Below are 26867 nucleotides of genomic sequence, written 5' to 3'. Positions count from 1 at the left end.
CTATAAGCCTATATAAAAGTGTTGTTCATGTCTAAAATGAAAATGTGTAAATTATAATTTAGAGTAAAATATTTCCATCCCTCTACTTTCACCACAGAAAAGTTACATCAGGACTGAATAATGACTTCATATTCCATACCAAGGTTTATGTGATGTGTACAAATACAAATTCAGCATTTCAACTTTATTTTTCAACCAACTATTTATGTTAACATATGAAACTGTAAAATCTCAATATTTCCAATATCAGAACTTTTTCAACCAACTATTCATTATAAATGTAAAGACAGGGGGTCTTTGTCCATGGTCTTTGTCTGTCTTCCAAGACAGTGGGTCTGGCTGCTGTGTAGGTGGGGCTGATGGTGCATGGCCTGCTGGTGGCTGTGTCGGAGGGAGGTAGGTGGGATTGTCCCGGGTTGATGCTGGTGGCTGGATTGGAGGTACGTCTGCTAGGCGAGACTTCTTTGCTGGCTGGGTTGATCGCGATGGCTGTGGTGGAGGCCTTTGTACCGAGGTGTATCTTGATCTTGTGGCAGGGACAGATGGAGGCCGCTGTAGTGATGCTGGTCCTTTGGTCCTCGGTGGTGATGGCTCTGGTGAAGGCCCTTGAGCAACGGTAGATCTTGACCTTGGTGCAGGCACAGATGGAGGTTCTTTCTCCTAGGCCCAGGCAGCTGTGAAATCTGAAAGAAATATAGGACAATAATTACTACTAAGTTCATTCAAATAAAGTTCAAGTGGAATGTTTCTAAAGCACAAATAACAATGCACAACTAAAAATAAAATGGAGAGGCGGGACAGGAGTCTCTCTCTTACACAGGTATTTTCCAGTTATTTCCCATTCAATATAAAGTCACAGACACAAATATAACTACATCTATAGGTGTGTATGTGTGGGACGAATACAAGTTGATGTTATTCATCTACACATGTTACCTCACTTTTACACACAGAAATCACTTTTACACAGAGTAAACGTTTACTAACGGAGAGTCTATTTTGTCACAAGAGAAAGTTCATGACTATCGATAAGAATACAAACAATACCTATGTGGGATTCACCATCAAAAAGTTTGTTCTCTTTTATCCTCCTAATGACACGCTCTACATGAACCCTCAGTCTGGCAATGGCCTGTGTCTCCCTCACCTCATAGGCTGGCATTTGCTTCTGCTTTGACAGAAAAGGTGGGCAGTACACCTTGCATTTGCAGCAATCGCTGATCAGGAAGCTCTTATCTACCATCACTGCTATGTTTTCAGTCAACAACGCAGCTATTCCAGATTGTTTGAAAATCTCCTTGTCGCTGACAGAACCACCATACAGACTGGAAACAAATGTCACTGCACCATGTGGGGCTATGCCAACCAGGGCTTTCATGGTGCAGTGAGATTTCTATGTAGAATACATTTCACTTTGGAGGAGGAGTGAGGATGGTGTTTGACACCTCAGCTCTGTGCAATCCAGGATCACCTGTGTGTCTGGGAAATCTTTGAATGCCTCTGGGAGGTGGGCTTGAACTTCTGCAGGTGTAAGCCAGATGCACTGTGACCCCAATAAAGTTGTAAGAAAACTTGTCCATGTTGCAATGATGCGGCTCACAGAGGACTGGTGTACGTTGAAGCGGTTTGCAAGGTCCCTCTCTTTCAAACCCACCGACAGGAAGCATAGAAAAAGGAAGAACTCGTCAATTGGCTGAAGCAGCTGTCTCTGGAAGATAAAAACAAAAAAAGGTTACTATATTAATGTCATGAGTCTAGCACACTATGGGAAAAACATTAAGTTGTTTTAGTTCTCTGATGTATTCAAAAAGGATTGAGTACTTTAGCCTTTTAGCCTACACAAAAGCAATGAAATGTCGGAGAGACATTTTCCCTTCAGTTTGTGTTTAGATTGTGTGTTAAAAGAAACATAACCTACCGTTGATGGACGTGCGTGTGTAACCACTTCTTCATTACTCTTGGCAGTTGATATCGCTCTAGTAACACAAACCATTTAATGAATTGAAGGCTCAATTAAAAACCAGAAGGCCATCAGGTGGTTATAGCTCGGGAATCTGTACACAAAAGACACATGTCAGTCATTAATTGACAGTAAATACAATCGTGTTAACTGTAACACATGGGCTAATGCTTTCCTCTTGTTTGCTATAATACATTACAATTCAAATAGACTGAGTAAGAAGGCACTAGGTGCAGGTATAGTAATCTACAGCAGTAAAATGTAGAAACTACATTAGCAGCAGTAATAATAATCTAAAACATACAGGGAACATTTTACACACAATGACTACGTTTACTCTTCATTCTTACGTGTGCAACTGGGGGAAACGCAGTGGATATTGACATACTTTTACTTTGGTAAGGTTTTGAAGATTTCCACTTGTAGTAAAATATTCTCAGTATGTTGTTAGTATTAATATGTTTTACTCCACCACATTTAGTTAACCTTCATAGTTTCTAGTTACTTTTTATATATGAAAACACAGGATTTATGATTCTACATGTTCAGTTCAGGAGTATTTTAAAACCATAGTATTTGTACTTATACTTCAGTTAAGTTGAGTACTTATTCCAACACTGCATGCATATAGTCAGCGGTCACACGGCAGGTAAACAGGATTCTTTATAAGCTAACCCATCTCAAAAACTTGGATAGAATTTAGCCAAAACATTACCTTGTATAGAATCGGATGTTGTCGTCGGAGCCAGCAAACCTCTGTTAGCAAAACTCTCGCTGGACTCTTAACTCCTGCAGTTGCTTCTGCAGATCCTCCACTGTTTTGGAGTTGTCTTCTGCAGCTTGAGAGGACATGTCCAGTGAAGCTGCTTCTGGGTCTATCCGCCTCATGCTGTCCCGCACTCTGCGTCTCTGTATCCACATCTGCTGGGCCTGCAGCTGTGCCCTGACAGATTCAGGGCCAATCTGGTTATTCCCAGCCACTATCTCCTTGATGAGGTCGTCTAGTGTAGCATCTGAGATGGTGGAGTATGTCCCAGAGCGCAGCATGTGGAACTGCCTGAAAAATAAACATGTTTTAAATATATGAGACCTACGGTATTCAGATTTACTTTACAACATGCATAGTGTAACATGGCTACAACCCCTCCTTGGGATGTTTACAATAAATTGAGACAAGATGGCACTTCCAATGTTGAAGACATTGCTACATACCTCAATCGCCGTCTCACTGTGCGCAGAGATACTTTTAATATCTGTGCCATCTTTGTTGCTGTAAAACCACAGCTCCTCAAAAAAGAGATTTGCTCTCTGGAAATGCTGAATTGTGGGGGACCTCGACCACCCAACAAAATGAGTGGGGCGTGGTAGCCAGAATGACCTGCAACAACAGCAAAACATTAGATTACATTTATTGTCATTGTTGTAAAAGCAACGCATTTATGCCGTTGTGCCAGAAACGCACACAATGCGTCTATTTTATTGTCATTGCCCAGCCTAAAGATACTTTAAAAAAAAATGAAATGCAGTTTGGCATTAAACCAGTGGACATGCAATACACTATAGTTGTAGTATACAGTAAGAACAAAAGCATAAATGTGTATGGGCATAGAGATACATAGTTGCAGTCTGTGTCTTCCAACCCTGAAGACAGAGACTCCCCCTCTGGCACCCTTTCAATGTCCTCATTCACACGTTTGATGATACGTGGTGTACTACAGATGGCCAGACTGCCCTCGACGGGGGAGGGGGAATAGCGTCTCCTCTACTGTGGCAGGATATAAAGGTGGAATTTGGAGTACAGTTTTAAGTGGACAACTCGAGACTCAGAGCGTCTCACCAGAATGTTGTAATTAATAGCTGGCAACTACAGATTAAAAAAGGTGTTTATATTGGTATTACCCATATTTAAAACAAATAATTACTTTAAAATGTATTGGCCTGTTGGACACTTAGTACTCAACAATACTAGCACTGGTTTATCAACGAAAGCCTATGCTAAAGTGAACAATTATCACATCGACCTACCTTGTTGTGCGGGTGTGGTAGGCCAAGATCTCCGGACTTCAAGTATATATTCCCGAAGGTCCTGAAGTAAAAGATCAGCTGTAGGGACGTTAATTAGCCTGCCCCGTGACCACTCGAGGCTCCTTTCCATGGTTTCTAACCTGCCAGTAAACGGTTTGGTGAAATAGGGGAGAAGACAGAATTTGTAAGTGTGAAAGATCTCACACAACCTCAGTTTAGGTTACATGCAAAAACAAACTACATTCCTTTGTGTTGGTAGTAGTGTTAACTGTGTACGTTATTCTCCCGACCAGGAGAGAAGCTTTAAAATAGGAGACTAAATGGAGTCTCTGTGAAAGTTCAATTGGGTACTTTAATTAAAAGAGGCGCGGTAGTGTTACAGACAGAATATTGTTCAGTCAGACAAACAGCTGTGATCTGGCTCTCCTCGATAGGGAAGAGAAGAGCCCGGATCTCTCCTCCGGTGCTGTTTATATATCGTCTGCTGGCTCCTCCCCGCCAGCCGGCTCGCCTCGTCTCTAATGTCCGTTATTGTTTTTAAACAGAGGATAGGTTCTTTTCACATTCAATATATGCTTAACACGCAGTTTCTCCTCATATTCTCTTTCATCACTCTTCATTTAACACATTCTAAACGCTGTAATCAATACTCTAAACAATACTTCTCGGCTCGTTTGGTTTCCGGTCATTCCGGATGTTGTCACATGCTACTCTCGTCTGTAAATAATGTATTCAAATAAACTGTACCTTCATTTAATATTCAGCATGGTAGTATCTCGACATCTATAGTTGTAGTGTTAAGTCAGTAGGCTTCGGTTTGCACCACTCTCTCATTTCGCTACTAAATTCACCTCTTCAGGAAATCGTATATTAGCCACATGCTAAATGCTAACCGGAGATGAAGGATTTTCAGAATAAAAGCTTAACTGCTTGTGCACAAGAATTTCTGGTTTTTCAGTATAAAAGAGCATTAAAACTGACGGCATGTTTAAACTACATTTCCCCATTAAAACATTGATTTTAATTTCTAACAGTAGCAATAGGCTTGGCCCTTACCTCGTTACTGTGGATTGTAACACGGCATGACCGGCATCATCTGTTTGGAGAAGTCTTGTGCAGTCATTTATTGTCCTTTTGCAACGCAAGATGAAGTTTCTCGTGGACATTTTTCCGGCTGCTGCTACTGCTGCTGCATGCTTATAGAGAGGCGAAGTCCCTCCCTTTCCGGTTGAGCTCCATGGGACCTTATTTCGGAAAAGGTATGTATTGAAGTAAATGGAGAGAGAAAGATTATCTTTCGATCCCGTTTGAATTGAACCACAAATTACACATATGATTTTTGTCAATTTAAAAGATAATTTTGCAAGTCAAAAAAATGTAAATGTGTCGTAAAACTGTGAAGTAACACTTTTTTTTTGCCTGAAACCAGTCAATGACCTACATCTCCCGTCGCGCACCACACACCAAGACGGCCGTCACGTTGGCACATTTCACTTATTTCTAGTTGCGTATTTTTCATAGTCTTATATTTCAACAGTTTTACGACAAACTGAGTTTTTTGACATGGAAGTGATTGTTTAAGATGACAAACATCATAAGTGTAATTCGTGGCACAATTCAAACGGGATCAAAAGATAAGTTTTCTCTCAAGATATATTGCCTGATCTTTTCCCTAACAGCCCTGATACCGAAAAGTCATGGTATTTTTCTTTCTTCAGTGTCTGGAAAAGCACAATTATGTTGTTTTTCCGGTTTTGTAGACAACGAAAAAAGTAAACAATCCTTCCTTTCTAAAACAGAACAAAGAACACAAAAATGATGCAATGTGCAATTGCAATTGCACTGAAGAGAAACATTCGAATTAAAAATTTTTTTTTTTTATAAATTAATACATCTGAGGCTGATCAATTCCCATTTATTTGAAACATGAACGCAGGCGACAGGCTACCACCTTAAACAACTGGAGAACAGACAGCTGTTGCCAAGCAGTTGGGACAATTAAGGTGAAGCAGACCTTGGAATACTTTGCATTTATACAAAGATTGTAAGTGAATGAAAAGAGATAACACAAAAAAACGTTTCCTTTCCGAGACTCGAGCCCGGCCCTCCCGGATATTAGACCCTTTGACCGTTAGTCTACAAGCAGATAGTGGATAGATTTAGTTTGAAAGATATAACTGGAGTCCACCCACGCAGCGTCGAAGTGCGCATATTTTAGATATTTAATCATATATTTTCGAATATAAGGGGTAGAAAATATGATTCAGATAACCGCATAAATATGTGGGCACATTTTCAATGTATATTGTCTTGTATAAATTAAGTTATACTCTCGAAGGCATGTTTATGTTAAATATTGTATATCATTACAAACAGCAGAGGGCAGTATAGGACACGGAAAGGCCTCAGTGGGCATGCCGTAAAAGGGAATGTGTTGCTGAGCGCATGCCGTAAAGTAAGTGTTGTTATTATGTGTCTGCCGCAGACTTGGCATTCTGGCTGGAACGGCAACAACGTTCCCTCTGCTTCATTCATTTCTCCTGTTCAACAGGTTAGTAGTGTGTACAAAGATTATGTCATATTTCGATCTAAGAAGTGTTTTTGAAACTGTTCTTTATGTGTAGTTTAATGTCATTCTGTCAGCTAGTTCGGCTCCACTACAGTGGCTAATGGCGTCCGCTAGCTTCTTTGTTCTTCTATGTTACTAGGTGTATGACTCCCGTGCAGTAGTTTGGCTTACATTTCAAGTGTATTCTGCTTGTATAAATATGTGAAATGCTGGTCTGAGTTCATAATTGTTCATATTATTGAAATTCTAATAGCGCGCTAATGCTATGCTAATATTGTGCCTATGATGTGCTGCGTACCGGTACGCCGAACCGGTACTGGACTTGTAAAAAGTTTCGGTTCAAGTCCGGTTAAAACCGGAACGTCGGGAACCGGTACTTACGTATATTCTCCTTTTTGTTCTAAACCATCTAAAACCTTCCATAGATCGAGAAATTTGCGCTGAGAAAAGACGAAAAACATTGTTTTGGCTTCTGATATGGCGGCCATTACTGAACTCACGAAGTCTCGCAAAATATCGCAACTGCTCGCGAGATCTGTGTGACGTCAAGGGAAGCTGGCTTAGACATAGTGGACACTGACAGCGTGGGATGCTGGTTGCCATATTTGATAGTGTAGCTAAGCTAACTCCTTTGCATGTATGGTGATATAGTGTCTGCCGAAAGAGCAACACTTCACCCAAACAATGTCAATATGCTGTTGTTCTTGAACAAGAACACATAGACTTGTACTCTTGCAGATTGAGTCTTGTATGTACATCACTATGTATGTAGTTGTGTTGTGTAGTTAGTAACACATGTAGAGTTATAGAAAATACATGGTGTAGACACAAGTTGGAAGGGGGCACAATAAACCTGACGAGTTTGAATTTGAGTTGATTATGAGTTTATTTTCAATTGATAATTAGCTCACAATAAGTTCACTTTAGTTACTCACACAACTTGACCCAAGTCCGGACTTATAAGTCCGGACCTGAACCTGAACCTCTGGACTTGAGTCCGGACCTGAACCTGAATGTGAGTCCAGGTACACAGCACTATGCCTATCAGTGGACAACAGAGCCAGGTTAAAGTGAGTACAGTCAACCGGGTTGTGTGTGTTATCACTGTATTATATACTGGAAATGAAGAAGGCTTTAATCCTTCATAAAAGTCATAATATGGCATGTGGATTTATTTCCATTTTTGATTAGAGAAAAATACGTCATACAGTTATTTTGATTTGCTAAATGTAAAGGTATGTTTTTTTTCCTTCAGATTTCACAGCTGCCTGGGCCTAGTGGCCCAGAGGTGGCGTTTATCCAGCAGCCAGAACCTTCATCTGTGCCGGCCCCCAGGTCAAAATCTACCGTGGCTCAAAGACCTCTACCACAGCCATCACCACCAATGACCAGAGGACCAGCATCCCTACAGCGGCCTCCACCTCCATCTGTGCCTGCCACAAGATTAAGATACACCTCGGTACAAAGGCGTCCACCACAGCCATCACCACCAAGGACCCGAGGACCAGAGGACCAGCATCCCTACAGCGGCCTCCACCTCCATCTGTGCCTGCCACAAGATTAAGATACACCTCGATACAAAGGTCTCCACCACAGCCATCACGATCAACCCAGCCAGCAAAGAAGTCTCGCCTAGCACACGTACCTCCCATCCAGCCACCAGCATCAACCCGGGACAATCCCAGCATCAACCCGGGACAATCCCACCTACCTCCCTCCGACACAGCCACCAGCAGGCCATGCACCATCAGCCCCACCTACACAGCAGCCAGACCCACTGTCTTGGAAGACAGACAAAGACCATGGACAAAGACCCCCTGTCTTTACATTTATAATGAATAGTTGGTTGAAAAAGTTCTGATATTGGAAATATTGAGATTTTACAGTTTCATATGTTAACATAAATAGTTGGTTGAAAAATAAAGTTGAAATGCTGAATTTGTATTTGTACACATCACATAAACCTTGGTATGGAATATGAAGTCATTATTCAGTCCTGATGTAACTTTTCTGTGGTGAAAGTAGAGGGATGGAAATATTTTACTCTAAATTATAATTTACACATTTTCATTTTAGACATGAACAACACTTTTATATAGGCTTATAGTGTAATTGATATATTTCACTACTTTTGTGAACCAAAGACTTTGGTGAACAAAATCTGAAACACCAAAAAAAATGGATGACATGAGTACATATGTGTTTCACAACAGTTTTGAAGTTTTCCAAAAATCGGATTTCTAAGCTAGGTTTCTCATAAGACAGTGCTCTAAGGTGAGTGAATTTGCATTTCTAGCAACACCAGAGACTACTGAACATTTTGACATGTAACACCATGCCATGTTATAAGAAGTACATTTAAAAGTGGATTTAAGGAGACATCTAAAAATTGAGAAAATACCTTCACTTCACACTCCAGAGGTTTAAGGAAAAGGGTAATGCCATTTTATTTAAAAAAAACAATGAAGGCAGGTTATATTGATATATTGATTGATATATTTATTATATTCAAAGGCAAATTAATACTTAGTCCCCTGAATCTGGAATAATGCACAATTTACAGCACAGCCTCACCATGTCAGGAACTTTTCATCTACAGATTGTTTTGGTCTGGCTTTACCCTTCACTGATTGGTTACAGACACTTTTAACTTATTGGCTAAGGAAATCAGAAGGAGGGGCTCATTATCATATAAAAAACCGCGCGAACATTCGCCCGTATATTGGCCCGTTTTTTCACGCGAAAAAACGGACCTCCCCGTATGTTCGCGCGTTTTTTCACCCCCGTATTATGGCACTTTTGGCTTTCCATAAGATTCCTGATTGGTTGTTGGTCGCGAGAAATCGCCAAGCCTCAGACACGCCCAGCTTCAATATTTTTTTATGCCTGTAGTGTAGACGGGCCGTTACTCAATACTGTGGGCATTCCCCACAGGAGCAATTTTGGGTGAAGTGTCTTGCCCAGGGACACAACGACATGCTGACTGCAGTTGGGTTTGAACTTGTGACCCCCTGATCCGAACACCAACGCACTATCCACTGCGCCACACTCCTCCCTAGAGACAAACATGAGTGTAGGGAGTCAAGGAACCTCAAATGAAACGTAACAGGTGAGTGTCAAAACAAAACAGGAAGTGGGAGACAATACAAGAATTGACTAACAAACAGTGTTGGGACTAACGCGTTACTGTAACGCCGTTATTTTTGACAGTAACTATACTCTAACTCATTATTTTTTTAACTCAGTTACCGTTACTACGTGGTACGTTACTCCGTGGTACGTTACTCCGTTATTTTTTTTATATAGTCTCGGCTCCCAGACGTTGGTGAGCGGCGCCAACAGCGAGGCGAACAGAGATGAGAACTGTACTTAAGTACAGTACTTGAGTAAATGTACTTAGATACTTCCTGTGTCACATGCGGAGACGCGCTGTGGGCGTGTTTATGTTTACTAACAAGACTATCATGGCGGCAGCGGAGCTCAAGTCGAGTTTCTCCGCCTGGAGATATTCTCACTATTTCACTTTTGTCGAGCAAAAGAAAAGAACGTTTTAGTTAAATGTAAGTTGTGTCTTGGCGGGTCAAAGAGCCTATTTACTGCCCAAAACAGCAATTCAAATCTGTTGAAACATCTGCAGAAATAACATGCTGGGACGAAGCTAGTAGCTAAGACCACAGACTCAGACTCATCCGACGCCACTCCACCTCCACCTAAGCAATAGCGGCTGGATTTTAACCGTGGGACTGCTAGCCAGAGAAAAGTTGATAAAGCCATTGCACGGTATGTTGTAGAACACATGCAGGCTATTTCTACTATTTCTATTGCTATTTCTTGATCAACAGATTGTATTATTCTCCAATGCAATAACAGTACTGAAATGAAGGCTATATAGGGCATTAATGGGAGCCCTTTTTTTAAGTAACTAATCGGCCCGTCTACACAGCAGCGTTTAAAAAATCTTCCAACGCTTCCAACACTTCTCTGCCCATTGACTTTGAATGGAGTGACGTCACTTTGCCTCGATTTCCAGGATTTTCAGGATTCAAAAGTTGAGCAATGTTCTACTTTTGAAGCTGAGGTGGAAGCGTCAGCCAATCAAATCCCGTTTATGCAAATCTGACAGTACAAGCGCTAGCCAATCAAACCGCGTGCAAGCTGGGAGAGCCAGACCGCAGTTCATTTTCTATATTCCTGAAAATGGAGGAGAAATTAGTTATGCGGTAGCAAATCACCCGGTTCTTTATGACCAGTCGCTAATAACTTACCGGGATACAAACTGGAGGAACCAGGCATGGAGGGAGGTGGCAGAGACAGTGGGTGAAACTGGTAGGTTTTCGACTGTTTGGGGATTTTATATCCAGTTTACTTCGTTTAAACATTGCTAGCAAGCATAGACAGTATCTTTAGCCAGCATGGAATGTATCATAAAATAGCACCTGACATTAATCTCATAAATGTTCATCATAGCCCTTCCCGCTGTCACTTTACCTCTGCCACATCATAGACTATATGCATCACATTAATGCACACAATGTCATACTCCTTTCTGCACATATTCTGAGTGGAGAAGAACCAGGGTTTTTTGCTTTGTATGTCGGGGGCGGGAGCCGTTACGGCCCGTCCACACAGCAGCTTTAAAAAAATCTTAAAAATCTCGGAGGTGGGCGTGTCTGAAAGCTTGGGGATTTTTTGCGAGCAATGCGACCAACAACCAATCACATGAATCTCCCGCCCCCGACATACAAAGCAAAAAACCCCAGGGATTTTATGCGAGCAATATATATATATATATTAACTCCCCAAACAGGCGAAAACCTACCAGTTTCACCCACTGTCTCTGCCACCTCCCTCCATGCCTGGTTCCTCCGGTTTGTAAGTTATTAGCGACTGGTCATAAAGAACCGGGTGATTTTCTACCGCAATAACTAATTTCTCCTCCATTTTCAGGAATATAGAAAATGAACTGCGGTCTGGCTCTCCCAGCTTGCACGCGGTTTGATTGGCTAGCGCTTGTACTGTCAGATTTGCATAAACGGGATTTGATTGGCTGACGTTTCCACCTCATCTTCAAAAGTTGAACATTGCTCAACTTTTGAATCCTGAAAATCCTGGAAATCTTCGCTTTGCTTCCCCACAATGCAGTTTGGAGAAAAGCGAGGCAAAGTGACGTCACCCCATTCAAAGTCAATGGGCAGAGAAGCGTTGGAAGATTTTTTTAACGCTGCTATGTAGACGGGCCGTTACTGTTTACAGTAACGCATTACTTTTTGGTGCAAGTAATCAGTAAAGTAACTGAGTTACTTTTAAAATGAAGTAACTAGTAATGGTAACTAGTTACTGGTTTTCAGTAACTAGCACAACACTGCTAACAAACAACATGAAACGTGACTGACTCAACACTTTAGACCAGGGCGGAGAAAAAAATTAAAGAAATCTAGACCGCAAAAAAATTAAACAGGCGAGTGCCTGTTTTTCCTGGCCAAGGTCAGAGTCCTTGAACACAACACGAGCCTAACGTGTCATCACGTGGTATATGTCTCGTCTGACAGGGGAGCATGGCAGGGGAGCACCAGAACGTCACTTCGGCACTTCCAAAAATTGCAGTACCCATAAGGAGCCGTACACATGCCGCAGTTTCTGCGTGGCTGTGTCTTTAGTTGTAAACCCAGTGGCGATCTGTTCATCTGTCATACTGATCATACAGTCAATAACTTTGTTGTTATTAGCATCTGGTTAGCTAGCTATGCTAACGAATATAAGAAGCTTTTTCTCCAACCAGTGAGGTAAAGGCACATCTTTATATGATCATTATAGTTCTAAAAAACAAGAGAATAAAGTAAACAGGTATAAAATACTATATGACAGTAAATAAAAGTTGTTATTAATAAACAAGAATACAGTTTGAAAGGGGAGTGATTTGTAAAATATCCATAAAGAAAAATACATCTGCTTCCAGTTCTGTTTCATATGGATGTTGAGAGATGTATCCATAGATCTCCTAATGTTGCTCTCAAAGTGCACCAGATTGATGCTTTTCCCGGGGAGGTGAGGACCCCCCTAGAGGAGGTTAGGTCCCCCCCCCCCCCCCCTCCACTATTAAATCACGTCAACATGGATAGGAAACGAAATACATTTGCACATATCTTGTGTCCAATATACTTTCTGTTTTGGTGGTCATGCCACAAACGTGCACGTGAATGCATGCACGAGTCATGGTAAAATATCTGGATTAAGAGTTTGCTTTTTCTTTGCACGGCATGAAAGAAAGGCGAAATGAATGGGCTGTGATTTTAGTATTTTTAAGCAGAGGTCAATAATTTGTACGGCCCTCGGAGGATGTTTAAAAAATTGAAATGGCCCTTGAGAGGAAAAAGGTTCCCCACCCCTGCTTTAGACGGTACACAAACACCATACTTACTATTAAACTGGAATAAGCCTAATTTACAATCACAGAGTCTGTCGTGCGTCTTGGCATGCTCCATTATCAGAATTTCACATTGCTGACTTGTGTATTTATTCCTGAGGGCTTATGACCCTCTATTTTTATCTCGATCAGATTCTAGAGGTTTATGATGTTACTAATGCACAAAGTTGATCTGAAGCCCTCTAAGGAAAGTCCTAAAGTCACACTCCAATCACAAGATATGCAGTGGCTCCAGATGATCTCATAATAAAACACAAGAACTGCAAGCTCTTTGGGCTTAATAGTCCCAAAACCGTGCTGCAGAAGACTGCTGAAGTCAAGCATGGCTAGTTATTCCAGCTCACCACCTTCTCACAGCCTTTAGCTAAGAATAGGCCTACCTCAAATGCTCCGATGATTTCTAATGGTAAGCAGCACAGCGGCAGGCTTCCCAAAACGTTTTGAACCTGTAAAGGCATCCAGTCTTCAGATACTTTAATCAATAAGTGAACACAAATACTAAGAACTGTATTGAGGTACCAAGAAGGAGTTAAGCATGTTCCAAGTTCCCAAACAGTGCAGCCATACAGGGACTTAAGAGACAGTTTGCATTGTAAGATGACATAATATTCATGGTAAGGCGTATGGTGGTGCCCCCCAATGTGTCTCAGCACATGTTGAGGCAGATACCAATCTCACCAGTCCAGAGCAACATGAAGCCCGGAAACTGAAGCTGAGTCAGTGCAAAATTACAGCAAGTTTGCTACCACACCAACAGTAGCTCACGTATGCCCGTTTCACACCAACGCGTTTTCAGCTCCGGCTCGGAGCTCCAAAAAATTGTCGGTCTAGAGGCAAGAGCTTCAGAGCTAAGAGGCGGCATCGCTTACCTCGAGGCGTAGAGGAAACTAAACCCACCTCCCCTGAACATGGGTCGACTGAAGAGTCTCGTCATGCCTGCCTACAAGCAGTAGTGCTTATAAACACACTTTATAAAGTCAGGCAACATAACCAGGCTTCGTGTGATTCTGTTTATTTGCACCTTAGTTTGACCATCCGTTTGCTGTTATTGATCATTGTGGAGAGCAGGCAGACGTTTTGTTTTGTATTATAGCAGCTATCGGATGGAATCAATACATGGGCTGCACAGATTGTCATGTCCGACTATCACAAGTAGAATCATAATGAAAAATACGCTGGTAAAATGTGCCTGTAGAAAACGGTTTATGCCACAATAGGATAGCAATAGCAAGTAGTCAGTTTACCTTCGGTTGCTATGCTAACATCACCCATGTTATACCAGAGACACTTTAATAACAGCGTTGTGATGCCAAACAGCGTCAATTCAGACTGACACACATTCACTTAAGGGGAATTGGGGATATGTATCAGCTGCTGGTGTGACAGTCAGACAGTGAATACTTTAGAGAGGCCGCTCTAAAGTATTAGCTAACCCGGAGCTAACGGGAGAATAAACTTCAGTGGACGAGCAGCCGGTAAATGCCGCTGAAACACATTAATAAACAATGAACCACGGCACTCTGGAGAAAAGTATGGGCTTGGAGAAGTCGTTATTTTATTTAATCTGACTTCGTATGATTAAAAGCAACACGATCATCGACCCAACAGTCCCCCGTTGTTGTTGTTGTTGTGAGCGCCGTTGGGGAGCAAATCAGCAATGTAAACGGTGATGTCATGACACAGCAGCGGCTGCACCAGTCGGCCTCTGGGCGGTGTGAACAGAGCGGGAGCAGAAAAGGTGTGTGCGCTGGTGTGAAAACCGCAATAGAGATAGCTCATACTACCAACCCCTTTGCAATAACGTAGCAGGTACCACTTTACAATAAGACTACCCTTATAAAGGATTCATAAAGGGTTTATAATTAGGTTGTAAACACTTTATTAATCATTAAGAACCATTTATAAACCAGTTCTAACATAGTTTTCATACATCAACACAGGCTCACTATTTGGCAAGATGACTAAGCCTTATATTGGCACTAGCTTACTTCGTATTCTTCATCAGCCAGCATCCTATCTGTTGTTCACTGAGTTGATTCTCCCCCCCTTCCATCTTGATGTTTCTTGGCATCTCTTTATGACCATTTATTTATGAGTTACTAACATTATAACTGCCAAAAGGGAGCGTTGTAAAGTGTTAAACAAATCACCATTTATGAATGAGTTACTACCATTTATTATTAGTTTAAGTTATATTAGGCCTTAACGGTATGCATAAATTAGGGCGTGGTCACATTGAGTGACAGGTCATTCCAGTGACTGCTGTTGTTAGCTTCCTGTCTCTGCTAGCAGCTCCGTGATGCTACAGGGGCTCAGCCTATTCAACTCATCTGGGGAATATAACTTGAACTCGGCCGTGTTTGTTGTGCTGGTGCCTTGTGGGCTATTCTTCATGCTTTTATCTGACTATTGTGACTCGCTCTGCGATTAAAACAGCCGGTGCATGAATGCGGTTTTGCGGTAAGTGAAATTCGAGTACTTTATTTATGTGTTGCTTATGTTTTTAGTCAGCTAACGTTAATGAATGTTAAGGCTTGGGTTAGCATGTAGCCTAAGCAAGTGGTAGCTACATCTGTGCTAACGATGCTAATCGTAGCCGCCCTCCAAGTGAAAACGTATATAGAGAAGTGTTAAGCATTAAGTGGGATAATACTGTAGAATAAACGGCTTCTGTTGAGGTTGGTCAACCTTGTAAGTTAGAGAGATATTTGATTAGGTAGGTAACTTTATGCATAGCTAAGGTTAATTTAAATTCGCTATGATCGATTATGTAAACAAGCTAACGTCAAAGTAGTGTTGAAGAGCGGCGTAGAGCAGGGTTGCCAACTCTCACGCATCTGGCGTGTGACACGCGCTTTCACTCTCAATCTCACGCTCTTACGCTGCCCAAACTATTCTCACTCCAAAAACAAGATGAACCAGCGATCGTTTCTGGTTGGTTATTTACAATGTTGAGTTGACAGCTGCTCAAGCTGTCGATCCGCTCCCTCCCTGCCCCCACCACTCTTAACAACGTTAACAGACAGCAGAGCAGTGGGAGCCGGTTGGTCAATCCCCGACCCGTATTGCTCATGCGCAGATCTAAGATCCAGTAGAAATGATAAAAAAGTAAAAGTCTGCTGCTTATTGTTCCACTAGGCCAAAATAGAGTCAAAGAGGAGAGTGAGCAGTGGCGTTTGTATATCTGAAAAAGTGGTGGGCCACAAACAACTTAGATGTGTATATATAAGCTTCTGCAGTGACGTGCAGTGAGGTTCATGGCTGGTGAGGCACTGGAACTGACTCTTCAGGTTTACAAATATTATATTTTGACCTAAATCAAAATATAATATTATTTTCAAAAGCTTTTTTTATCTGATGCTTCGATTAATTTTAAACAGACAGTTCAACAAAAGGATACACAAGAAATGTAATTTTATCATTTAAATATTGAATTTTTCTCTCTTAGTAAGATCCCATTTTCAATAAAATTGAGGTCTTACCTGGACTTGAAGGTGAAGTCCATTTGCCTATCCTTCTGGACAAAAATCTCTATTACTGTTTTGTAAAAGTCCTCCTTATCTTGTAGTTTCAAAAGTCGAATCATAAATCTAATCGATAGATTTATGATAAAAAAATTATAAAAGTAGGGTAGACATGTGGATATTATCCGGCTGAACAAAACGTGCATTTATCTAACTGGTACGTTTCCCACAGATCTTATTTCGAGCTATTTTCTAAAATCCTAGGGAGAAATCTCATTGCTTTTTTGTCGAGGGAAGCCATGCGCAGCTTACTTCCGGGTTTTAGGACGCGTCACTGCACCTCTCTCGTCTGCTCTTCACCATGCTCTTCACACACCACACTTTTCGCGGCACACGTACTTACTAGATTTTTAAAAAAATATACAGAAATATACACTACAGTGACATCTGGCGTCGTTTTTGTAAGAAATGTTCACTTCCGCATAAAAAAGCCTCGGCACGTGACCTCCCGCGTGTGACGTAACATGGGGGAAACAAGGGGGAGAGCGGCCGTTGTAACGTATTAATAAACATGGATCCCAATGCTAGTTTCGACACAGAAGACACAGAAGAAGTTGAATATGAATATTCAAATGCATATGACGGACCACAACCTTATAATTATGAGCCTGCTAGGCGTCCAAGAGACCAGGAGCAGCCAAGGATTAGAAGAAATAACGGCCATCGGAGAGAAATTGAGCTGTGGTGTGAGGAGAACCAGTGGAGAACTGGGCAGCTATCTTGGTGAGTGACCGGCGTTAGCTACAGAATGTTAGCTAACGTCACATCGCAACATTGTGTAGTTAGCTATCATATATCAGGCTATAACTAAAGTAGCATTGATAATATAGTAACGTTACTGGCAGGAATGTTGATACTGATCCATAACATAAACTAATGCACAAGTATCAGCCGTATCTCACGTTACCTAATGCAACTCCACACTACGGTGCTGTGTACTGGAGGGGAGACGCGAGATACGGCTGATACTTGACGATCTGGCGGAGAAAGGTTGTGGAGCCTCCGTTGATATGCCGTTGTAAATGGCTTGATGGAAAGCAGGTGTGTAGTCGGGGAGGGTGCACAGCTGATTGCAGCAGGTGAGTGGAGGTTGAGCCGGGAGCCAGGAGTGACAGCCACCACGCACACACAAACAACACAGACAGGGGGAAACAAACAAACACAAAGGAGACGGCTGGAGCAGTACAGCCACCACAGCGTTACCTAATGCAACTCCACACTACGTCTTACGGTGCCGTGTACGGAGGGGAGAGAGAGAGAGAGAGCAGCGAACGGGGGGGGGGGGGGGGGGAGGAGAGAGATGTAATACGGTTTCCTGATAAAGCTGTGGAGAGTATGTGCTGCAGGGAGGTGGATGCACAACGCACCCAGGAATGAACGCTAGCTCCGGTCCTTTTTACTGTGGACTCGATGTCCTGACAGGCTGGTATTTGTGCAACCTGCACAAACACAATACTGCACCATGATTACAAATGGTGAAATACAATGTAAAACTACCGAAAAATACCAGCTCACTAAAACACAACCGCTCAACTCAACGCAACTACTAACTATACCTGCGGTCAGAGAGCGGAGATGTTTACCCTTTGTGATGTAATATGACGCGTTTGACGTATGACCTTAAAAAAAAGCTGTTTTTAAGAGCAGAGCTCAAAATTGCTCCTTTCCCTCTGAATTCCTGCCCTTATGTCTCGTAAAACATATCAAATCCTACATTCACTTTTTTAATTGTAATTTTCAAGCAAGTTTAAGCATAAATGTAGAAAAAAAGATAACCTGCAAGATGGACTTTAAAGTTAAAGTCAAATAATACAAAAACTATCACACATTAAAAGCCAGATTGAAGAGGTGAGTTTTTGTGAGTTTTTTGAAGGTGGTGAGGTCAGTGCAGTCTCTGATAGATTGTGGGAGTGAGTTCCAGAGGGAGGGGGCAGTGACGGAGAAGGCTCTGTCACCCCAGGTCCGGTGATTGATGTTGGTGGGGATGGATAGGATGTTGGCTTCTGATGAGCGGAGAGGCAGCGGGAAGGGGTGGTGCAGCAGGTCTGTGAGGTAGGGGGTGGGGGCTGATTGTTAAGGGTTTTGTGAGTAATGAGGGGGACTTTGAAGTGGATTCTTTGACGGACGGGGAGCCAGTGGAGGTTCTGGAGGACGGGAGTGATGTGGTCTCGGGAGCGGGTGTGGGTGAGGAGGCGGGCAGCAGAGTTCTGGATATGTTGGAGTTTATTGAGGAGGTTGGATGGTATGCCGTAGAGGATGCTATTGCAGTAGTCGAGTCGTGATGTGATGAATGCATGAATCAGGGTTTCAGCAGCAGAGGAGGTGAGTGATGGGCAATGTTTTTGAGGTGGAAAAAGGCGGTCCTGGTGATGTGATGTGATTGATGTGATGTGTTAATGATATAATAATAATTCAAGTACATCCTTTCAAACTGCTAGTCACATCCTCATGTAAATGGCAATTTATCGAGTTCATTTTAATTTATCGTACGATAAGTACATTAATTGCTTATCGCAACAGGCACACAATAAAACAGTGGAAACAAACATGTGTTTGACTTTAATTAATGAATGAGACTGTGTGCCCTTTATAGTCTGTGTCCAATATTGTGTATTTGTATAGATTGTATATATATGCTAAGGTCCCGCTGCTGACACGATAGCAGTCATTTAGGTGTCAATTTATGTGTAATCAAACCCTTGAAATCAAAATCTCAATCCAGCCAGGTACCCAAAGTTGGCAAACCCTGCGTAGTGTATGTGAAATCAACCTCAAAAGAAGATGTGTGTATATTACACATAATAATGTCATATTTCAAGATGATTACTTAGATATTACAATATGGTTGGTTGAGCTGGAGTTCATGATTGACCTTACACGTTAACGTCAGTCATATCTGAAGAAAGAACCCAAACCATTGTATTACCAAATTGGTATCAAATAAATAGTAAGCATTGGTAATACCAATGCTGATAAAGTAAACTATTTTATTTGAGTATTTGTGTCTGGGAGAAGGTACTGTACCCAGTTCCTATGTTCGGCAGTTAAAGAGAATACAAAAAAAATATCAATATGGACCATTACTGTAAAACTATCCTTAAATTATGTTATAAAATGCACCTAATAAACAAGTATGGCATTTTCAAACATGATGTGAAACAATGTTTACTGTCATTTGTGTGCATTTTGTTAACTAAGATGATGTTATGATTTATTTTATTATCTTATTATGCACATGGACGCTTTGGACATACCTGGAGAAGGAAGAAATGGGTGTTCGGAGTGATGGGAGTTAAAGACAAAAGGCGGAGACTAGTGTTGAAACTAGTGGAGAAACGATCAAGATGCCACCTTGTCCCTCTGATTAGACGGCATGTTAAAGGTCCCATGTCATGCTTTTCCAGTTATTACCCGTCCCCTTGTGTGTTATGAAGGTTGTGATGCATGTAAACGGTCTGCAAAGCCACAACCCTCAAAGTACACCCTGTAGCACAGAAAATACCTGTCTATGCTGCCCCAGAACGCCTCGTTGGAGATTTCTCTTTTTCTTCCTGGGAACAGTGACGTGCCCATACCCAAATGGACCCATTGGTCCAAATGGACCAATCCGTGGATCCGATACGTTAAGTCCGCGGAGCAGCTACGTTAAGTGGACCAATCCCCGGACTTCCTCACACACACACACTCAATATTTTCTCGGCTGCAGCTCCGCCGATTTCTCCTCCCTGAGACGGTGGGACGCGGCGAGGCTGTGAGTCGGTGGGTGAGCACACACACAAACGCCCAGCCAGGCTGCGGGTGAGTGTGTGTGTTCGGGCTGGGTTTCGCTGTGTCTCGCTGTGTCTCGCTGTCTCGCAGACGGCCACTGGGCTCATAGTGAGGGGGGGGGGGGGGGGGGAGGGGGGGGGGGGCAGGAGCTCCAACAAGCCGTTTAGGACAGAGAGTGAATACACATACTATACAGAGATGCTGTATGAGGAACCAATGTGATTTTGGAAAATTGCAATATATATAAATCTATTTTAGTTTACCTCAACAATGGAATTATGACCAGTAGAAATGGCCATGACATGGGACCTATAAGTCAGGAAATAGCATTATTAGTGATGAGTGGAGGGCATACAGGAGAGTGCTGAGTAACATGGGGTACAACCACTACACCATAAACTACAGCAGGTGGTTTGTGAACCCCCAGACTGGCAGTCATACCCAACATACTGAAAGAGCTTGGTCGACCTTCAAAGGACATGTCCGTAGACTGAGAGGAAACTGTACAGAGAGTTTGTTGGAGGAACACCTCAAGGTTCTTGAATGGTCATCTTGGCTTGGCTCTGCTCACCCTGATGGACTGCTTGGACGCTGGTTCAAGGATATACACAGAGCCTTTCCAGTCTGAGTACCATTATCTCTTACAGTGCCAAGTCTTTCATTCCTGTCTGAGAAAAGCTTTTATGTTTAAATATGTGTATCAGTCATACTAAATAGTCATTATTTTGAGTCCTGATTTTCTTCATGTGTGAATAAAATGTTTTGCTTGGTTCTGTTGCATCTTACTTTGCATTTCATGTGAAAAATGTGTATTAGGTAAAGTGTGAATGTTATAACTCATTCATAAATGGACATGTGTATTAAACTTAAAAACCGCACCCTTTCAGTAGTTATACATTTTAGTGACTCATCAATAGATGGTGATGTGTTTCAGGCTTTACAATAAGGCTCCCTTTTACCAATTATAAATGGTAGTAACTCATTAATAAATGGCGACATGTGTCACACTTTATAATAAGGCTCCCTTTTGCCAGTTACAAATGTTAGTAACTCATTAATAAATGGTCATAAGAGATGCCAAGAAATATCAAGATGGATGGGGGGAGAATCAACTCTGAACAACAGATACCAAGGATGCTGGCTGATGAAAAAGACAAAGTAAGCTAAGTAGCCAATAGGCTTAGCAGTACAGATAAATGTGGGCTCACTATTTGGCAAGCCACCGGTCACAGTTGCCCTGTTTATCTCATGTCTTATAAAGCTTATTAATGAAATATAAAGTGTTCACAACATAATTAATACATTAATTACAAACTATTCATAGACCCTTTATAAGGGTAGTCTTATTGTAAAGTGGTACCAACAATCTTTAGGTCAATAATGAAAACCGGTTGACCTAACAATGAAGATATTCAAGCCATAAGTACAATAAAAAACAAAGCAGCGTTTTCCAATTCTCACACCACTCTCACTCACCATGTAGCTTAATTCCAGATGGCACTGTCATTGCCACAATAGAGTGGCAAAGTCCCTCCCCTTCCGGGGGAGCTTCATGGGACCTTATTTTGGAAAAATCATGTATTGAAGTCAATGGAGAGAGAAAGATTATCTTTCGATCCCGGTTGAATTGTGCCACGAATTACACATGATGTTTGTCAATTTAAAAGATAATTTTGCAAGTCAAAACAAAAAAATGGTGTCTCGTAAAACTGTGAAGTAACACATTTTTTTGTGTGAAACTCTCAATTAACTAGATCTCTTGCACAACAACACACGTAACCAAGATAGCCGTCACTACTGTCTTGTCAAAAAAGGGATTGACTACCCTCATTATCAACACGTCCAGAAGAATGTCATGCAAAGCTGCCTGCCCGCCTGCCTTCCTTTGATTGTCTCTGAACTCCCATAAGAAATTGTACCATAGTACTTGTACCATAGTACCATGGTATATTTACCAAGGTACATGTACCATGGTATTTTTGACAGATTGTACCATGTTACAAACCATGGTATGTACCATGGTACATTACTATATGTGCTATGGAACAAATACCATGGTACTATAAAATATACCATGGTACTATACGTCAAAAAATACTGTGGTACATGTACCGTGGTAAATATACCATGGTACTATGGTACGAGTACTATGGTAACATTTCATATGGCTGTTGGAGGGCTTGATAACCCACTAACCCTGGCACCATAACAATTACCATGGTAAATACATATGTTCTTGTATTTGTGTCACACCTGTACCAAACTGTAGATACTGTAGAATGTACAATGGTAGGCTATATCAAATAAAAATAATGGACTGAGGCAAATACAAATAATACATGGACTCAACATGTATTTACATGTATTAACATTTTTAATTTATACTACCGAACATACAATATTGCTTGAAAAAACATAATGGCCTAACGTGGCCGAACAAATTGATTTTTTAAAAATGTTTTCCTTTTGAGGATCTTCGCCGAATTGGAGAGTTTCTGGCGTATGTAGCCCTTGATCGCCGCCTCTGTCTTCTCTTTGAAGACAGATTTAACTTCACCTAAAGAGAGAAAGAAATAAAGAAAAGGGGAATTAACATATGAAGAGACAAATTACAAAAACAGGCAGACAGTGAGGTAGACAGTAGGGATGCAAACTCATCAGGTATGAAAAAGGTTACAAGGATCCAAGCCCCCCGTCCACCCCACCCCACGGAAAATCGGCTTTAAATTTAGGAATAACAGATGATTTTAGCAGTCAGAACAACTAAAGCAGCAGTTGTAATAATAACAGAAACGCTAAAGATTCACATCTAATAGAAATATATAAAAGCATTTATTTATAAGGGTAGTCTTATTGTAAAGTGGTACCAACAATCTTTAGGTCAATAATGAAAACCGGTTGACCTAACAATGAAGATATTCAAGCCATAAGTACAATAAAAAACAAAGCAGCGTTTTCCAATTCTCACACCACTCTCACTCACCATGTAGCTTAATTCCAGATGGCACTGTCATTGCCACAATAGAGTGGCAAAGTCCCTCCCCTTCCGGGGGAGCTTCATGGGACCTTATTTTGGAAAAATCATGTATTGAAGTCAATGGAGAGAGAAAGATTATCTTTCGATCCCGGTTGAATTGTGCCACGAATTACACATGATGTTTGTCAATTTAAAAGATAATTTTGCAAGTCAAAACAAAAAAATGGTGTCTCGTAAAACTGTGAAGTAACACATTTTTTTGTGTGAAACTCTCAATTAACTAGATCTCTTGCACAACAACACACGTAACCAAGATAGCCGTCACTACTGTCTTGTCAAAAAAGGGATTGACTACCCTCATTATCAACACGTCCAGAAGAATGTCATGCAAAGCTGCCTGCCCGCCTGCCTTCCTTTGATTGTCTCTGAACTCCCATAAGAAATTGTACCATAGTACTTGTACCATAGTACCATGGTATATTTACCAAGGTACATGTACCATGGTATTTTTGACAGATTGTACCATGTTACAAACCATGGTATGTACCATGGTACATTACTATATGTGCTATGGAACAAATACCATGGTACTATAAAATATACCATGGTACTATACGTCAAAAAATACTGTGGTACATGTACCGTGGTAAATATACCATGGTACTATGGTACGAGTACTATGGTAACATTTCATATGGCTGTTGGAGGGCTTGATAACCCACTAACCCTGGCACCATAACAATTACCATGGTAAATACATATGTTCTTGTATTTGTGTCACACCTGTACCAAACTGTAGATACTGTAGAATGTACAATGGTAGGCTATATCAAATAAAAATAATGGACTGAGGCAAATACAAATAATACATGGACTCAACATGTATTTACATGTATTAACATTTTTAATTTATACTACCGAACATACAATATTGCTTGAAAAAACATAATGGCCTAACGTGGCCGAACAAATTGATTTTTTAAAAATGTTTTCCTTTTGAGGATCTTCGCCGAATTGGAGAGTTTCTGGCGTATGTAGCCCTTGATCGCCGCCTCTGTCTTCTCTTTGAAGACAGATTTAACTTCACCTAAAGAGAGAAAGAAATAAAGAAAAGGGGAATTAACATATGAAGAGACAAATTACAAAAACAGGCAGACAGTGAGGTAGACAGTAGGGATGCAAACTCATCAGGTATGAAAAAGGTTACAAGGATCCAAGCCCCCCGTCCACCCCACCCCACGGAAAATCGGCTTTAAATTTAGGAATAACAGATGATTTTAGCAGTCAGAACAACTAAAGCAGCAGTTGTAATAATAACAGAAACGCTAAAGATTCACATCTAATAGAAATATATAAAAGCATTTATTTTAATTGTGTAGCAGTCAGTTTATAATTTCGGCAGCACTGTTGAGCATTTTGAAAAGGCATTTTCATGCCTCTGTGCAAGGCTTAGTCTTTCTATCTTTATAGCCACTGGTGTAAAGTAACTAAGTTCATAAACTCAACAAGTACTATACTTGGGTACAATTTTGAGATACTTGTACTTTACTTAAGTATTTCAATGTTTTGCTACTTTGTACTTCTACTCCTCTACAATTCAGAGGTAAATGGTGTACTTTTACTCCACTACATGCATTTAATACCTTTAGTTACTTTACAGATGTGGATGAATGATGTGAAATATAATCAAGTGTTAAATCAGACTTTAGTTCCACCTGGAGTAAATCCACAAGCTACCCTGCAGTATACAAAGTCATTCAAACTAGCTGCACCTTTACCAGCTTTGAGAACACTTTCATTATAAAACATATCATATATATTATTCTGAAATGGACCAATCTGCACAATGACTATACAGTGGCTACTTTAACTATATTTTGATGATAATACTTTTCTACTTTTACTTGAGGAACATTTTGAATGCAGGACTTTTACTGTAACAGAGTATTCTGACACTCTGGTAATTCTACTTTTACTCAAGTACAAGATCTGAGTACTTCTACTTTTACTCAAGAACAAGATCTGAGTACTTCTACTTTTACTACAAGATCTGAGTACTTCTACTTTTACTCAAGCACAGTTAAATCAACATACCTTCAATGATGCTCAAAGCATTCCTGAGGGAATAATTCTCCCTCTCCAACGTCCTCTGGTAACTATTTGTGTTCACCTCTTGGGCCTATCAAAAAGCACACCATTAAAAAAAAGAAGGTTAGGTTTAAAAGCCAGTGTGGAAAGTTAGTTCTAAATAAATGTACTTGTGTTTTGAGGATTTAGCAGCCAGGTATGTATTGCACAGTTTAGGTACATTTAGGTCACTGCACTTTGGACTTAGTATAAAACAGATACATACCTTCTGAAGATCCTTATATTTTTGGATAATGTCTATGGATGACGATGACTCCGGCCTTGGTTTTTTGCTTGGTCTCTCCTGAGAACAGACAACAACATATATAAATATTTGTTTTTGTGTGTGGTTGTGTGTATATCTTCATAAAGTGGTGGTGTTTCGATTTTGAATAACTCACCTCTGAATGTTCCACGTCGTCGTTGTCCTCCAGAAAATGCCTCCTTTTCTTTGCCCTCTTGCCTTTTCCCATCGGCCCGGATTGTTCCAAAGGTTCTTTACCTTCAACCAGCCGGTTCCTCATCTTGAGGAGTGCACCTTTGTCATCTATTGGAAGCAACAAAGATATTCAGCCTAATACTTTGTACAATCCATATATATATATATATATATATATATATACAGTATAGGGTACATCAACATTTGTATGTGAATCACATTGTCTGCTTACATGACAATATGTTAGTAATGATACTCTGTATAGGAAAATATAACATATGGTCATGCTACACCCATTAGTATACTTATGATACTTAGCTGATAATACCTATGTAGCCAGGTGATTTAAACTATATATTAGTGGCAGCTGGTGAAACATATTTTAGGTGGGGCTGTGGAAGATGGGGGGGATGGGGGCATATTTTATACCAGGGGTTTGCAACCTTTTTGAAACTGAGAGCTATACCTGAAGGATAATGAACTATGGAGGGCTGCTTTTTTATATAATCTTTCTGAAGAATATAATTATATTTTTACTAATTACTGTTTCCAATGGGCAACACTTTCTTAGATAAAAAACTGTATTTTTTATTTTTAATAATAACTTTAGAACGGATTATAGAGCGCCTTTCATTTAACAGATCTGAGGACGCTGATTGGCTGAAATGTGGTGCCATATTTTTCGGGTAGCAACGGTCAGCGGTTGGCTGCAGCTGCGCTTGGGTGCTTAATTCCCAGACGAGAGAGGGTAATGATTCTAATGAAACATATAACGGTTTAGATTTGATATACTAAACAGTACTTATTATAAATATAAAACTTTCCATAGCACCTCTATTGACCAGACGCCACTGCTATATATTAAGAAATAAAACATAGGCCTAACCACTGTTAATAATAATAATAATAATAATAATAATAATAATAATAATAATGATAAGCTGTACATGTATGATCTATTTAAATATGCAAACGTACCGCCAGTTGATAACACTTTCGCAGTCCAAGCCATCTTTTTCCCATTTTGGGGCCACCAGACAAGATACTCCTTGTC

At 40.8% G+C, this 26867-nt stretch overlaps 1 protein-coding gene and 1 long non-coding RNA gene across 9 annotated transcripts in view; one reads left to right on the top strand and one right to left on the bottom strand.

The window, feature by feature from the left end:
* Positions 1–26867, top strand: part of LOC307028176 — a 38529-nt gene that overhangs the window by 1058 nt on the left and 10604 nt on the right. For both annotated transcript variants that reach the window (XR_013804865.1, XR_013804866.1), the window contains exon 2: positions 9489–9663. This is a non-coding gene — a long non-coding RNA (uncharacterized lncRNA). The remainder of the gene's footprint in view (positions 1–9488; positions 9664–26867) is intronic.
* Positions 132–7156, bottom strand: LOC307029493 (uncharacterized protein). 7 transcript variants are annotated; one of them, XM_079665567.1, is made up of 8 exons: positions 6936–7156; positions 5042–5229; positions 3986–4125; positions 3173–3338; positions 2676–3017; positions 1919–2054; positions 1601–1708; positions 544–683 (listed from the first exon to the last, which is right to left on the bottom strand). In XM_079665567.1, exons 1-5 carry the CDS (start codon positions 6975–6977, stop codon positions 2720–2722), a joined length of 834 nt encoding a protein of 277 aa, XP_079521693.1. In that variant the 5' UTR covers positions 6978–7156; the 3' UTR covers positions 544–683; positions 1601–1708; positions 1919–2054; positions 2676–2719. The 7 variants fall into 7 exon arrangements, with proteins under 7 accessions (XP_079521698.1, XP_079521693.1, XP_079521694.1 ...); XM_079665568.1 differs by having other exon boundaries at positions 545–683; positions 1655–1708; XM_079665566.1 differs by having other exon boundaries at positions 546–683; positions 1472–1708.

Source organism: Notothenia rossii (genome assembly GCF_949606895.1).
Source record: "Notothenia rossii genome assembly, chromosome: 2".
Lineage (NCBI taxonomy): Eukaryota > Metazoa > Chordata > Actinopteri > Perciformes > Nototheniidae > Notothenia > Notothenia rossii.
This window is presented reverse-complemented; position numbering and strand designations above follow the sequence as displayed.